The sequence below is a fragment of the Polistes dominula genome, unplaced genomic scaffold (genome assembly GCF_049000335.1).
Source record: "Polistes dominula isolate Pdom_NZ unplaced genomic scaffold, Pdom_raw_medaka contig_73, whole genome shotgun sequence".
Classification (NCBI taxonomy): Eukaryota; Metazoa; Arthropoda; class Insecta; order Hymenoptera; family Vespidae; genus Polistes; species Polistes dominula.
The window spans coordinates 1798861-1814321 of NW_028300951.1; the positions used below are offsets into that span (position 1 = coordinate 1798861).

The 15461-nt window shown below is 26.0% G+C and overlaps 2 protein-coding genes across 4 annotated transcripts in view; one reads left to right on the forward strand and one right to left on the reverse strand.

The window, feature by feature from the left end:
- The window catches only part of LOC107070071 (uncharacterized), a 61946-nt gene that overhangs the window by 28612 nt on the left and 17873 nt on the right, over nucleotides 1-15461 (forward strand). The window lies entirely within an intron of this gene.
- Nucleotides 1-15461, reverse strand: part of LOC107070072 (uncharacterized) — a 46980-nt gene that overhangs the window by 18405 nt on the left and 13114 nt on the right. For both annotated transcript variants that reach the window (XM_089171994.1, XM_089171993.1), the window contains 2 exons: nucleotides 14001-15380; nucleotides 35-509 (listed from right to left, as the gene is read on the reverse strand). In XM_089171994.1, the coding sequence (XP_089028120.1) occupies nucleotides 35-509; nucleotides 14001-14834 (1309 nt within the window). In that variant the 5' untranslated portion in view covers nucleotides 14835-15380. The remainder of the gene's footprint in view (nucleotides 1-34; nucleotides 510-14000; nucleotides 15381-15461) is intronic.

Below are 15461 nucleotides of genomic sequence, written 5' to 3' on the forward strand. Positions count from 1 at the left end.
TAAATAAATAAAACAAACAAATAGTATAACATACCAGATGGAGTAACTGCGTTAGGCAAAGTAGTTCGTCTAACGATGCTGCCATTGTTCGTCGTTGGTTCGGACATCACTTGAGAAAATGGTGGTTGAGCAAACGTCGTAGCAGGTGGGGGTGGTTCACGTAACATACGAATCTTCTGTATCATCTCACGTATTTCATAACGCAATATACCGAGGAAACACAGCTTAGTAAATGCAACTACACAAAAACCGAATACGAATAAACGATCGGAAGTCTCTCTCAACCAACTGAACAAAGATTCCGCGCATCCACTTGAATATGGTTGTTGGCAGGTAGTTGTGGTGGTAGTGGTATCGGTAATATTTATAGTTGTAGTAGTGATACCACCGCAACACGTCTTTGGCAAAGAGGATCGAAAATCATTCGGCCCTGATACACCGCAACACGTGAATTGCTTTTGCAAACGATCCCAGTGTTCGCTGAATCGTGTCCCTTTGTCATACTCCGCCTGTTAAACAATTAAAAAATCAAACATAACAATGTTTATAATAAATAACATTCTTCTTATATATTATCTTCTATCCTTTCCCTTTACCACCATTTACATCTTCATGGAACTTATTATATTACTAGGATGTGGCTTTGTTATATAGAAACTATGTACTGAATTGTAATACAGCGCCATCTATTGAAAACTAGGATACTCCAAGCACGCGTTTGCTATGATTTTAAATAATACCGCAATTATAATGCAATACATAAAATAATAATACACTAAAAAAAAATATAAAAAGTAAAGTTAGTTATGTCATATATAAATCTGAAATAATTGAATTGTAATACAGCGCCAACTATCGAAAAACTTAAAGTATCTAAAAACCTACATAACCTCTAAATAATAAATAATAAATATATATAATATATAAATAACAGCACATAAAATAATACCACAATGATAATGCAATACATAAAATAATAATACACTAAAAAAAATATAAAAAGTAAGGTTAGTTATGTCATATATAAATCTGAAATAATTGAATTGTAATAGAGCGCCAACTATCGGAAAACTTACAATATCTAAAGACCTAGATGATAACCTATAAATAATAAATCCTTTTTGGACAATCAGATGTAACTATTAAATGTCAATATTATGTTAGAAATCTACGTGTGACATTTAAATTCAAATAAATAAATCTAAATACGATATTATTTCTATTTTATCTGAAAGAATTAGGACAGAATTGTAACGAGTGTTGTTTTTGACAATCAAATGTAACTATTACATGCCAATATTTTATTATAAAATTCTACCTGTCGTTATCTAGTATCATCTCTTGTTCGATTGATTGAAACTATTACATTTTTTTTTTATATAGTTTTTGTTGTTGTTACAACGATACAAGGGGTGCTTGATTAAAATCCATTTCTTTTTTTTTTTTTACATTTTGATTTTCTTCCCTCACCTTGCTTCACCTTCTCCCACCTCTCTCAACTCATCGAAAAATTATTTCAATGTAAAAAAAAAAAAAAATAGGGAGAGAGAGAGAGACTTACTACTTCAGGATGAAAAATGACTCCTACGACATTTTCGTGCTCTGATATTTCAACCCTCCCCTCCCCCTCCTCCCCCTCCCCTCCCCCCGAGTTAAAAGTTTAATATAATCAGAAAAAGATTATCGTTTAACGAACGAAGTAGGCGTTTGTAATTTGCGAGAAGGTAGAAGGTTTTCTATTTTTAAAAAGGAACATTCGATACTTTATTTTTTTTCTCTTCTCCTTTTTATTTTGTAATTGAAACAACCTACGAATGTAAAAAAAAAAAAAAAATGTATCATTTCCGTCTCATCAAAGATTGAATAATATTATCGATTAAAAAAATTAATTAAACCCATCGTATTGTTCAATCTTAAATAATTTGATAACATTTACAAAATGTATTTTTATCTTTAGATATTAAAGCGTTTAATTAATCAATATACTTTAACAGTATGTTGTGTTTCAATTATCGTAATAATAATAATAATAATAATAGTAATAATAGTAATAACAGTAATAGTAATAATAGTAGAAATATTATTTCTTCGATGTAGAGATATTAATCCTATAAAACAACACTAAACTCTCTCTCTCTCTCTCTCTCTCTCTCTCTCTCTCTCTCTATCGTAGTTATAACTTTCTTAATTGCTACAGATAAGGATTTAAAACGATTCACGATTAAATCTCATTTTCGAAATGGATGCCCATTTCAATTTGTTTTACATATTTTCGTGAAGTATAAATAATCATTTAAATAATATTACAATAATTTGTATAATAAATATAATAATAATAATAATAATAATAATAAATAACGATTGTTGATTAAAATGTTTCACTTGTGAAATTTGTGTTAATCTTCTTGTCAATAAAATAAATTAAAAATAAATAAAAAATAAATAAAAAATGAATAAAACAGAAGAAGAAAAAGGAGAAGAAAAAATGAATAAAAAAAATGAATAAAAAAAATGAATAAAAAAGAAGAAGAAAAACAAATTGAAAAAAAAAATAAAACAGAAGAAAAAGAGGAAGAGGAAAAAGATGAAAAAAAAAAAAAAATAGAAAAGAAGAAAAAGAAGAAAGAAAAGAAAAAACAAAATGAAAAACAAAATGAAAGAAAAGAAATAAAAACAGCAGAAGAAAAAGAAGAAGAAGAAAAGAAAAATGAACGAAGAAGATAAAAAAAAAATGAAAAAAATAAAAAAAAAAATAAAAAAGAAGGGAAACAAAAATAAATAAAACGATTGAGAGGGAAGATTGTTGTTAAGCTAAGCTTAAGAAAAAAAAAGTAAAATAAGAAGTAAAAGAAAAAAAAATGGTTGAAGAAGTAAGAAAAAAAAAATGGTTGAAGAAGTAAAAAAAAAAAAAATGGTTGAAGAAGTAAAAAAAAAAAAAAAAAAACAAACACCCCCATAATTTTGTTCTCATTCGTTCTTATCATTATCGGTTCGTGTCAATCTACGCACGTTTTCCGTTAGATTATGCGATCAACCTGGATAAGGGCCCTAAAGAAGAAGAGGGTTGTGTGTTTGTGATATGTAACCATTGCAAATATATACGATGGAAAGAAGACAGAAGCAAAGAAAAAAAAAAAAAAAGAAAGAAGAAAAAAAAAAGATTAGGATTATAATGTTCGTATTAAGACGACACGAAAGAACACACACACACACACACACACACACACACCACATACACCCCCTTTTCGAACGTTGATTTTTTTTTTCTAAAAATGTTTTAACAACCCTCCTATCTTCACCCCACCTTGTTCTACTTCTACTTCTACTTCTTCACTGTTCTTCTTTACTATTTGTTTATAAGTTTTTGCAAGAGGATTTTATGGGGATGAATTTTTGTATCGTTCGTCGTCAAATATTTTTTATATCAATGATTTTGATACTCTTTTTTTATTTTTGTACGATCAATATTAGTTTTTTTTTTTTTTTTTTTTTTTATTATTATAAATATATTGAAATTAAAGAAATATTAATATTTATGTTTAGTGTATAAATTGTTATTTGTTTATATTAAATGTAAATATAAATTTATTATTTATTTTTTATTATTAATTTTTTTTAGTATTTTATTATTTATTATTTTATTATTTATTTTTTTAATATTTTATTATTTATTATTTATTTTGTAGATATAATATATATATCTAAAATAAAAAAAAGGTAGAATTTTATATATATATATATATAATATATAAAATAAATAATTAGTATTTGTAAATTACATCCAAGTTGTAAATATATATTTACAAAAACATACTAAAATTTAATATTCATATTTAATTATACAATACATAAAATACTGATCATGTAAATTTGATTCCATTAAAGGTGTTGAAAAATATTGACCCAATAAATGGTAAAAATAAAAACAAATAAAAAATGTTATCTAAATACAATGATCTTTGAGAGATATAAAAAACGATGAGAATGAAATGATAAAAAAAAAAAAAAAAAATAGAAGAATAAGAAGAAAAATGAATATTTTTTAGAAATGAAATTATTTTGATTTGAATTATTGACTAACTAAATCAAATAATAACAGGTGTGTGTACAATAGTGTGAAAAGAGAAATTTCCTATTTGCTATTCAATGTGTCCATAATAATAGTGACAACTTTTCTTTTTCATAGTTAATAAGGCTGACAAGGTGTACGACATATCTTTATATATATATATATAGATATATATATATATGTTACAATATATACATATGTAGTAGACCCAAGGGCGTCGTGATAAACAAGTGGTCTAACAGCACTAAAAGCGTGCTCCGAATACGAAGCAAAGTGTGTTTATGTATTCGGTGTATTACTATCGTATAGGACACATATATACGGTTGTGTCAGGTGTTTTGTCCACTCGAGACAATATTTTGCATAATTTGATTTATTACTTATTAAATAGATAATAATTATATAAAGTTTTATCTAGGAATAATAATATTGAATAATAATACTTAATTGAAGATATAAATGATATAAAATGTGATGTATATATGTGGTTGTGTCAAGTGTTTTGCATACTTGAGACATTATTTTGCATAATTTGATATATTACTTATTAGAAAGATAATAATTATATAAAGTTTTATCTAGGAATAATAATATTGAATAATAATACTTAATTGAAGATATAAATTATATAAAATGTGATGTATATATGTGGTTGTGTCAAGTGTTTTGCATACTTGAGACATTATTTTGCATAATTTGATATATTACTTATTAGGAAGATAATAATTATATAAAGTTTTATCTAGGAAACATAATGTTGGATAATATATGTTTAAAAAAAAAAATAATATAAAATATAATATGTTTAAGTTAATATATACAAATATATGCTTTACATTACAATATAAATTTATAATATATCTAATATATACTTTATTAGGGAGCAAATATATTATAGAAAGTTGGTAGCTTTAAAAATAATACAAAATAATATAAAATAATATATATTTAAAAAAATAATATAAAATATAATATGTTTCAGTTAATATACAAATATATGCTTTACATTACAATATATATTTATAATATATGTACTTTATTAGAAAGCAATAAATTATAAAAATTTAGCGGTTTTAAAAATAATACAAAATAATATAAAATTTAATATATTTGATTAAACATATATAAATATATATTGTACATTACAATATATATTTATAACATATCTAATATAATATATACCTATTTTTTTTTTTCTTAGGGAACCAAAAATTATTAAAATTTTATGACTTTAAAAATAATAAAAACTAATATATATATATATTTAAATAAATAATATAAAATATAATATATATTTGATTCAACATACAAATATATAATATATATTAATCATTACCATAATTCAAAATTAATTAACGTACAAATTTGAGTTAACATTTTATTTTACACTATAAAACAGTATCACAGATTTTAATAGTGTAATAATTTATTTTTAAACCAAATGTAGTAATAAAAAGAAAAAGAAAAAGAAAAAACAAAATGACGGAAATAAAATACAACATAATACATAAAACATAAAGAACATAAAGAAAGAAAGAAAGAGAGAGAGAGAGAGAGAGAGAGAAATTTACGATAGGTTAGATGTCACACATTGATCGATCTATGCAGGAAACGTAGGATCTACTCTAATGTAAATGCACAAGTATATATATACATATATACATATACATATATGTATCAGTATATAACAGTTCGTATCGCGTGGTCGTAATGCAAACGCATGTCACACACATATGGTACACACACGCATATTCTCTCTCTTCTCAAATGCAATTTATTTATGTACATATATATATATATATATGTATACATATACATATGTATGTGTGTTAATATATGCACGTGTACATGTGTAACAAGAATAGAGAAACAGGGAATACCGTGAAACAGATGCGAGAACCCAACAACTCGTTTGCTCAAAATAATCTTCATTTTCTCTTATCTTGTTTGTTGTTGTTCTTTTTTTCACATTGTTATCATCATTATTTATATATAAGATAAAATATATTCAAAAATAAATTTATATATATATATATATATATATATATATATGTGTGTGGGGGTAAGTATTACATATGGTAAATTATGACTGTCACGATGATGCTTGAAAGTAAAGTGGATTACGATACCCAGTATTAGTGGCGTGCATTTTATATCATACCACCCCCACAGCCTCAACCCTCAAGCCTCAACCATCGTAAGATTTTTCTTTACCGAATCTGAACGTAAAATCATCTTCAAGGACGAATGTACGTAATGTGCAATAAACGTGCAGTTAGAAATGTTCGCGACCTACATTTTATCCGAATGAAATATCGGTTGCTAACTTGAGTATAAGTTATATATATATATATATATATATAAAGGGTGTTTCAAAATACGTGGACCTAACTTCAAAGGTGACTACGTTATACTAAAATAAAAATAAAGAAAAAAAGAATAGAAAAAAAAGAATTGAAAAAAAAAGTTCGTATACATATTTGAAATGGTCTTCTGTATATATGTATGTAATGTATAAATGTGTGTGTGTAAGTATATTATACGTGGACGATGTTGATATTACACACGAGGGTAAAACGTAAATTTATGGTAAAATAGTAAAAAAAATAATAAAATAATAAAAAAAAAAAAATGAAAGGGGAATATATTTTATCGTCTTCAACATATTTTTGGGACTAATTATGAAAAAGAAAAGAAACATTAGAAATTTTTCTAATAAAATAATATTTTATTATTTTAAATTTTAATAATAATACTTAACATTTAAATTTTAATATTAAAACAGCATTCTCTACTACTACTACTACTAATAATAATAATAATAATAATAAAATAATAATAAAAGAATATGTTTATAAGAAAAAAAAACAAAAAAACGAAACTTGTAAAACTAAAACTTTGTTTCTTTTTCTGATATTTCCCAGGAGAATGAGATAATCATTGTTTCTCTTACTTTTTCATACTTTCATACTTTAATACTTTCATATTATTTCTAAATAGGGACAAATTAAAGATAACGACACTCCGTTGTAGTGTTATTTTCTTGGACCATTACCAAAACGCGTTTTAACAATTGGAAATAGAAGAGGTATATTATATACACACATACACATAGTGTGTAAAAAGATTTTCTCCGGATATTTTCAACAGGTATCTCTTTCAACTAACCTCTTCTAATACATATATATATATATATTGTATATATATAGTAGTATAACGTGTCATTATTCGATTTCAATGAAAAGGTTTTGACTTGTATTAGTAAACGATCGAATTTCATTTATATACATCTATATATATATAATTTGTGAATTGTCTTAAAGGATTATTTTTTTTACAGTAAATAAAAGAAAGAATGCATGTATAATATATATAAATATTTATATATGTAATTAATATATAATAATATATATATATATATATAGACTTTTATTTAATTTATAAATTTCAATTTTATTGAAATATTAAATTAATTAATTTATGTATTATTTATATATTTTATTTTATGTTATTTATTTTATATTAATTTTATTTAATTTTATTTATAAATATTAATTTAACTATACCCTAATATATATATTAACCCTAATAATATAAACCCTAATATAATATAAATCCTAATTATTTAATATATATATATATATATATATATATATATATATATATAATAACCTAATTATAGGTTTTATTTAATTTAAATTTTAATTTAATTTAATTATTTTATTATTTATTTGTTTTATTAATTTTATATTATTTAATTTAAATATTAATATATAACTACACCCTAATATATAGATATTAGGGTTTATATTATTAGGATTCCTATATATATATATATAATAATAATAACCCTATAATTAAGTTATTATATATATACATATATATAGTTACATTAAGATGAAGGAAAAAAGTTTACCATGCATTCATTTTGTGTTGTATCAAACCATGCAACTTTCTCAAGTAAATAAAATTACATTACATACAAGTCAAATAAATATTCATTTAAAAAAAGCACAAACTTTTAAAAAGTACCCCTAAAAGTTTATATATATATATATATATATATATATATAAATAATTTCTTTTGTGAAACGTGTGAAAAATATAAATCTTACTAGTACGACGAATACAACAACGTAGCATTGTAAAAAAATGTTTTAGTACAAATTCAGAAACACGCGCGACACATTTTCTCCGATGACATTTTAAAGAAAGAAGAGGGGTGGTGGTGGTGGAGAGAGAACGGGGGTGGGTTGTAATTCTTCGGCCTCAAAGCTTCTCCTCTGTTTTACCCATTTACACCGGAATCATTCGAGAAAAGATAGAAGAACGAGATAACGCGTAAAGTGGCATGAGAATGAAGCTTTGTGTTGGGTCAGCCAACTGCAGCCAACCAACGTCGAGCATTATTCATTTCTTATGTATGAGCAACATTGTGACGAATACAAATGCTTATGTATTAGTATCTAGAAAATAGTGATGATGATCGTGGTAGTGGTGAGATTGTTGTGTGGGTGGTTGGGTTAGTTGGTATTTGTTTTGTGTATATGTGTGTATCTTTCTATGTTTTTCGGTCTTGAATATACACATATATATCTATATATATATATAATTCTTAAATAACTAGAGAAAATAGGAAAATAATAATAATAGTAATAGTAATAGTAGTAGTAGTAGTAGTAGTAGTGAAATTGTAATAGTAGTAGTGTTTTAGAATTGTTCTGGAATTTTTCTTCTCGGTGGCGTTGATTCGGTTTCTACCAAAGAAAAGCCATTTTCCCAACGTGTAATGACAAAATGGATGCCAACATAATGGTGCCACTGGCAAAAGAATAATATATCTTTACTATTCTTATCTCAACAACGGTTCAACGGTAATATTGTAATCGCTTGAAGAGTTTGATAAACATTGCAAAGTATTCTGTATTTTTTTTTAAACTTATTATCTTAATAATCTCAAAAGTAAATTGTAATGATATTAATTTGAGGTTATGTAATTATGTAACAATGTTTTATTTATTTTTTTTTATAATATTGTATTCACTTTAAGAGTTCGATAAATGTTGCAAAGTATTAATTTATCTTTTTTTTTGAACTTTATTATCTTAATAATCTTGAAAGTAAACCATGATATTAATTTGAGGTTATGTAATTATGTAATAAAGTTTTTATTTGTTTTTTTAAGTTTCATTCAACGTTTTTATATTTATTGTTCTGTTCTACTATTATTATTATTGTTATTGTTATTGTAATCAGTGTATACATCATTGTAAGACTACTAAATCTGAATATCTCAACACCACCATAAAAGCCTTCTTATCGACACCAGCTTTACAAGTCGTCCATTTTTAATTCCCTAAAACAAACTACCCCGACCATTAACATAGAGTTATACTTTTATTGACAAACTTGCGAGGAAAATATTTACATTTTGTCTTTTCGACACACCCTCTTGAATAATATTACTCGTATTATATTTAAAATCTACTTTTGATTCTAGAAAATCTCGGACGATTAAAGTATAATGTATAAAAATTATACAATGTTTTGTTTAGCTTTTTTTAAGCATTTGAAATTTTTCCCCGAGTATTATTCGAAGATTGACTCAAGTATTATGTGTTTTGATTACCGTAGTTAACGCGTCACGTAAAAAAGAAAAAAAATAGAACAAAAATGTAACAATCTTTTTAAATATTCGTCCAATAAAATATTATTTGAAAAAAAGGAAGAATATTTGGCAAGTAAATATGGCAACTTAGTTACTAACCTAATCTAACCTAAAATTTACGTATATATCGAATTATATTATTCGAAGATTGACTCTAGTATTACGTGTTTTGATTATTGTAGTTAACGCGTCACGTAATAAAAAATAAAACAAATGTTTAACAACCATCTTATATATTCGTCTAATAAAATTATTTGAAAAAAAAGGAAGAACATTAAGAATATTTGGCAAGTAAATATAGTAAGTAAGTTACTAACCTAACCTAAAAGGTTTGGTTTATACCTGACCGAATTTCAAGGGTTAATGTCCTACAAGAAGTAGTCTATCTCAACCATATATCAATCCAATGTTCAAAGAGAATCGTATATCAATCCAACCCGTCCTTTTACACCAATGGTGGTGGTAGTGGTAAACCATGATAACGGTGGTAGTTGGTTACCAGTATTGTAGACTAACTAAATTTCAAAGTCCTACGTTTTAATTGATCCTAACCTAACCTAAATTTTTTCCAAAAACTTCGTTTTGTGTTTCTTTATACAAAGATAAATAATAAACAGATTGTTTTATGAACTTATGGAGGTGAGTGAGGGTAAACTATGAAAAATGGTGGTGATTGGTTACCAGTATTTTAGACTAACAAATTTCAAAGTCCTACGTTTTAATCGATCCTAACCTAACCTAAATTTTTTCCAAAAACTTCGTTTTGTGTTTCTTTATACAAAGATAAATAATAAACAGATTGTTTTATGAACTTATGGGGGTGAGTGAGGGTAAACTATGAAAAATGGTGGTGATTGGTTACCAGTATTTTAGACTAACAAATTTCAAAGTCCTACGTTTTAATCGATCCTAACCTAACCTAAATTTTTTCCAAAAACTTCGTTTTGTGTTTCTTTATACAAAGATTAATAACAAAAAGATTGTTTTATGAACTTATGGAGGTGAGTGAGGGTAAACTATGAAAAATGGTGGTGATTGGTTACCAGTATTTTAGACTAACAAATTTCAAAGTCCTACGTTTTAATTGATCCTAACCTAACCTAAATTTTTTTCAAAAACTTCGTTTTGTGTTTCTTTATACAAAGATTATTAATGAGAGGATTGTTTTATAAACTTATAGGGGTGAGTGGGGGTTTAACAACGTTCCTATTTGTGGTGTATGTTTCTTTATAGTTGTGTGGGAAGATTAAAAGAAAAAATATTATTTTTTTTATCTACCACTACTACTATTACTTCATCTTCATCTTCATCTTCATCTTCATCTTTTAAAGGATAAACTTTTATCGATTGGATATATTTTTCTCTCAGCTATTGTAATCCTCTCGATGTTTTTTTCTTTTTTTTTTTTTATCTATGGGGGATATAAAACTGTTTCGCGGATAAAAATACATCCTTGTCAGCAATGTGTGTCTGTGTGTATATATGTGTGTGTATGTGTGTGTAGATAGGTACATTCTTTTTCGTACTTTTTGTCTGTTTCCATTTTTTTTTTTTTTGGGTTTCTTTTTCTTTGCTTTATTCCTTTACCTTATTTTACCTTATATTTTCTTGGGGGGGGGGGAAAGAAAAAACTACTTTTATTTTCTTTTTTGTTTTTTTCACGAAAGAAAAATAGAAATCGTTTAAAATCAAATATTTAATCGCATTTACTAGGAACAGACTTATACCGAGAACAAAGATATATATCCTATGAGAGAAAAGAAAATTTCTTCAAGGATTTGGATATAAATTTTAAAGGATATAAGTATCCTTCATTCGTTAAAAAAAAAAAAAAAAAAAAAAAAAGAAGAAAAATGCTTGAAAATATAACGATGACGTTAAGAACAAATTTCTCCTACGCGTGAAGTTTTCTTATTTATCGGGTCAATACTTTTTTTTTCCAACCATTTTTGATTGTATAACATTTGAAGAAAAAAAAAGTTAATAAAAAAAAGAAATGAATCAATGTATGATTGATCAGTATTATAAAGATTGATATAATAATTCTATGAATATTTATAATAAAAAATTATATTATATACCATAGTTTATAATAATCAATGTGTAATCTTGACAAAATCCTAACCTATAATATTTCTATAAGTGTTAACAAAATTATTATTTATATATTGAACAAAAAAAATATATATATATATATATATTATAATATAATATATTAATTTAATATATTATATATAATATACATATTGTATATTTAGAAATTATTAACTGTATAAAATATATACATATATTCTATGTATAACCTATAAATTAGGTTATATTTATTATATAAATTAATATATTATAGGTTATATATTATATTTGTATTATTAATATTATATTATTTATTATATTTTATATATTAATATAGTTTATAGGTTATATTATATATTATACAACCTAATATAGGCTATATATTATATAGTATATAACCTAATATAGTCTATATAATATATAACCTATATTCATATAGTTTAGAGAGGTTATATTATATATTGTATAGCCTATATTAGGTTATATAATATATAACCTATATTAATAGGTAAAATATATATTAATATATATATATTATAATATATTTTATATTATTAATTAATATAAACCTATATTAATAGATAAAATTAATATATAACACATCTAATATAGTTATATAGGTTATATTATGCATTATATAACCTAATATAGGCTATATAATACATAACCTATATTTGTAGATAAAGTATATATATAAATATATATAAAGGTAAAATATATGTAAATATATTATGATATATTTTATATTATTAATTAATATATAACCTAATATAATTATATATATATATATATTGTATATAAACCCATATAGGGGGCTAGTACTAACGTGTATCTTTTTATCCAGTGAACGTGATAAATCTTCTATAGAAGAGTTTTACTACGGTCTAGATTAAATGGTCCCATTGAAAATAGAGGGGAGAAGTTAACCGTTACTTCTCCTACAATAAAATTCTCCCAATAGTATCGATTTTTACCTTTTTTTTCCTCCCTTCTTTTTTTATTACACAAATTTCAATAACATATATATATATATATCTGATGCCCTTTATAGTTTCTTTCAGTTAATTCTTTTTATTTTATTATACAAAAACAAAAAGTCAGCACAAATGCAAACAAGCAAGCAAATATTCAAGAAGGTTAAAATGAAAAAGGTAGAAGGTTAGGTGGGATAGGGGGTAAATAATAATTACATCGAGGATAATTCAAAGAAATGATTCGGTTCAAAAACTATGAAAAGAATTGAAAGAAAGAAAGATGGGAATAAAGACAAGGATAAAATGAACGAATTAAACGAACCATTAACCTAACCTCTACACCACCACTACTATCCCCCAACAATCCTATTCTAATTATCATTGAACTGTAGTACGATCTTAACATTGTTTTTCGCGTCACGTATTTAAGTACTTTCGCATTAGGTCGACAACGTCAGCGAACGTGATCTTTTTTTCTCTTCTAACTTGAATCAAAACTAGTCGAGCAAGCAAGCAACTAAAGGGTAAGAAAATTAAACTCAAATGTTGAGGAATAAAAAGAAAGGGTAGCCAAGTTAGGTTATGTTCATCTTGAATTTACAATTGGATTATTTCAAATGACGAATTTTCATTTAATTTTGTGTTTAACTTGTTGTTACTAGAATATTATCGAATATTATGATGTTAGAATAAGCGCATATATGCGCTCAGATAGAATTGAAAGAGTCAAATGAAAACAAATCCGATTTAATCTAAAAAAAAAAAAAAGGAAACATAAATATTGGATTGTCTGGAAAGTTCGTGCCGATTTACAGTAGATGGCATGAAGTTCTTTTGCTAAAAAACCTGAAAAGTTTCTGGAAGGACGAAATTTTGTAAGTTATCTTTAAAGATGGAGAAAGGTTGTGGAACAAAATGGCTCTTATATATAATTTAATAAATAATATATATATATATACCCAAAAAAAACTTAAATTTCTATTTTCCGTCAAAATTGGCACGAACTTTTCGGACAAGCCAATATTAGAATGACGCCATTTTTTTTATTAAATTACTATTACCAAATTAAATTTAAGCAAAAACAAAAAGAATAAGAAATAAAACAATCAATTACGCATATCTTTAGGTAACAAAAATTAAACTAATGAACCTTAATAATAATAATAATGAAGCTTAATATAAGAATATATCATAAGATGTATAAAATAAATCTAACCTGTAATCGTAGGCTTAGGGTGGGCTTCAATTGGTTGTTCATTTCTTTGGAACGGAAGACCCAAACGATACCAATAACGATGTCACCTAATAACAGTACCAAAAGTAATACCCAATATACGTGTAACAATTTAGCGTTTAATTTTTTAACGGCAACGCAACCAAGTAATTGTACTAGTCCCAATTGTGTGCCCAATGCTAGATAAGCATAAAGTGCCGTAGGATCGAAGGCCCTTGGTACGCCAGGTATCACGTGTCTTCTAGGATCACCGGTAAATATTATAGACATGGATACTACCGCGGCAAATGCTGCCGCGCTGATGAACAATACCCCGTTACAGGCGTAAATCCAAATCCGATAATATCGCATTGCGACCTCCTGGCCAATGGCGGTGCGTCTTTGCGAAGACGTCACCGAAATCGGGGCCTCCTCGAGCGCGTATTCGCGGCTTCCGCTGCTCCTACGTACGCTCCTCTTCACTATTGTTGTACTTTTTTTCTCGCTTTCGTAATTATTATTAATATTATTATTATTATTATTATTATTGTTATTATTATTAATATTATTATTGTTATTGGTCGTAGGAGTGTAACTGTTTTCGTAGTTGTTGTTGTTGTTGAAATTATTGATGATATTATTGTTATTATTATTATTATTATTATTATTAGTGGTCGTGATGATGGAGGATTCAGTAAATCGTCTATGCTCCTGTTGATGACGATCGTCCAACAAAAAAATAAATGGCGGTTTGATACTGCAGTCGTCCTCCTTCGCTGTCTTTTGGCGGTGCGTCGACTGCGGGGTGACCGAACGTTGCAGCAGCATCACCGTCATACTAATCGTCCCACCCTGGTACGCTTATCCTCGTCTTGTAAGGTGCTTATTGTTGCTTATCCAACGTTAAGGATAACAAATTGAAAGAAAATAAAATGAAAATAATAAATGATCAATTCTTTTTTTTTTCTTGACGATGAAGATAATGACGATGAAAATAAGAATAAGTGGAAATGAAAAAATATGAATAAAAAAAACAAATAATAATAATAATTATAGAAATAGTAGAATAAGAAAAGGAAGAAGAAGAGAAGAAGAAGAAGAAGAAGGAGACGAAGCGGTGGTCGAACGAGACCAGGACACTTCGTCTCCTGTTGAAAATGAAACGAGGAAAGACGTGTGTCACGCGAGGCACCCTCTACCCCAACACGATGGTTCCTTGTTCATTGTCAAATTTGTTTTCAATGAAAAATTATTGTCCTTTCAAAAACACTTGCTGTTATCACTGATGTTACTGCTTCTGTTGATGATGCTGCTGCTGACGATAATTATGACGATGATACTTGCACGATAATTGTTTCTTGATCTAACGTAAAAAGTTGATATCTGCAAACAAACAAAAATGAAATCTTATTAATTCGCTAATCTTTTCCCTTTTTTTTTTTTAAATAAATTTTTGATAATGAA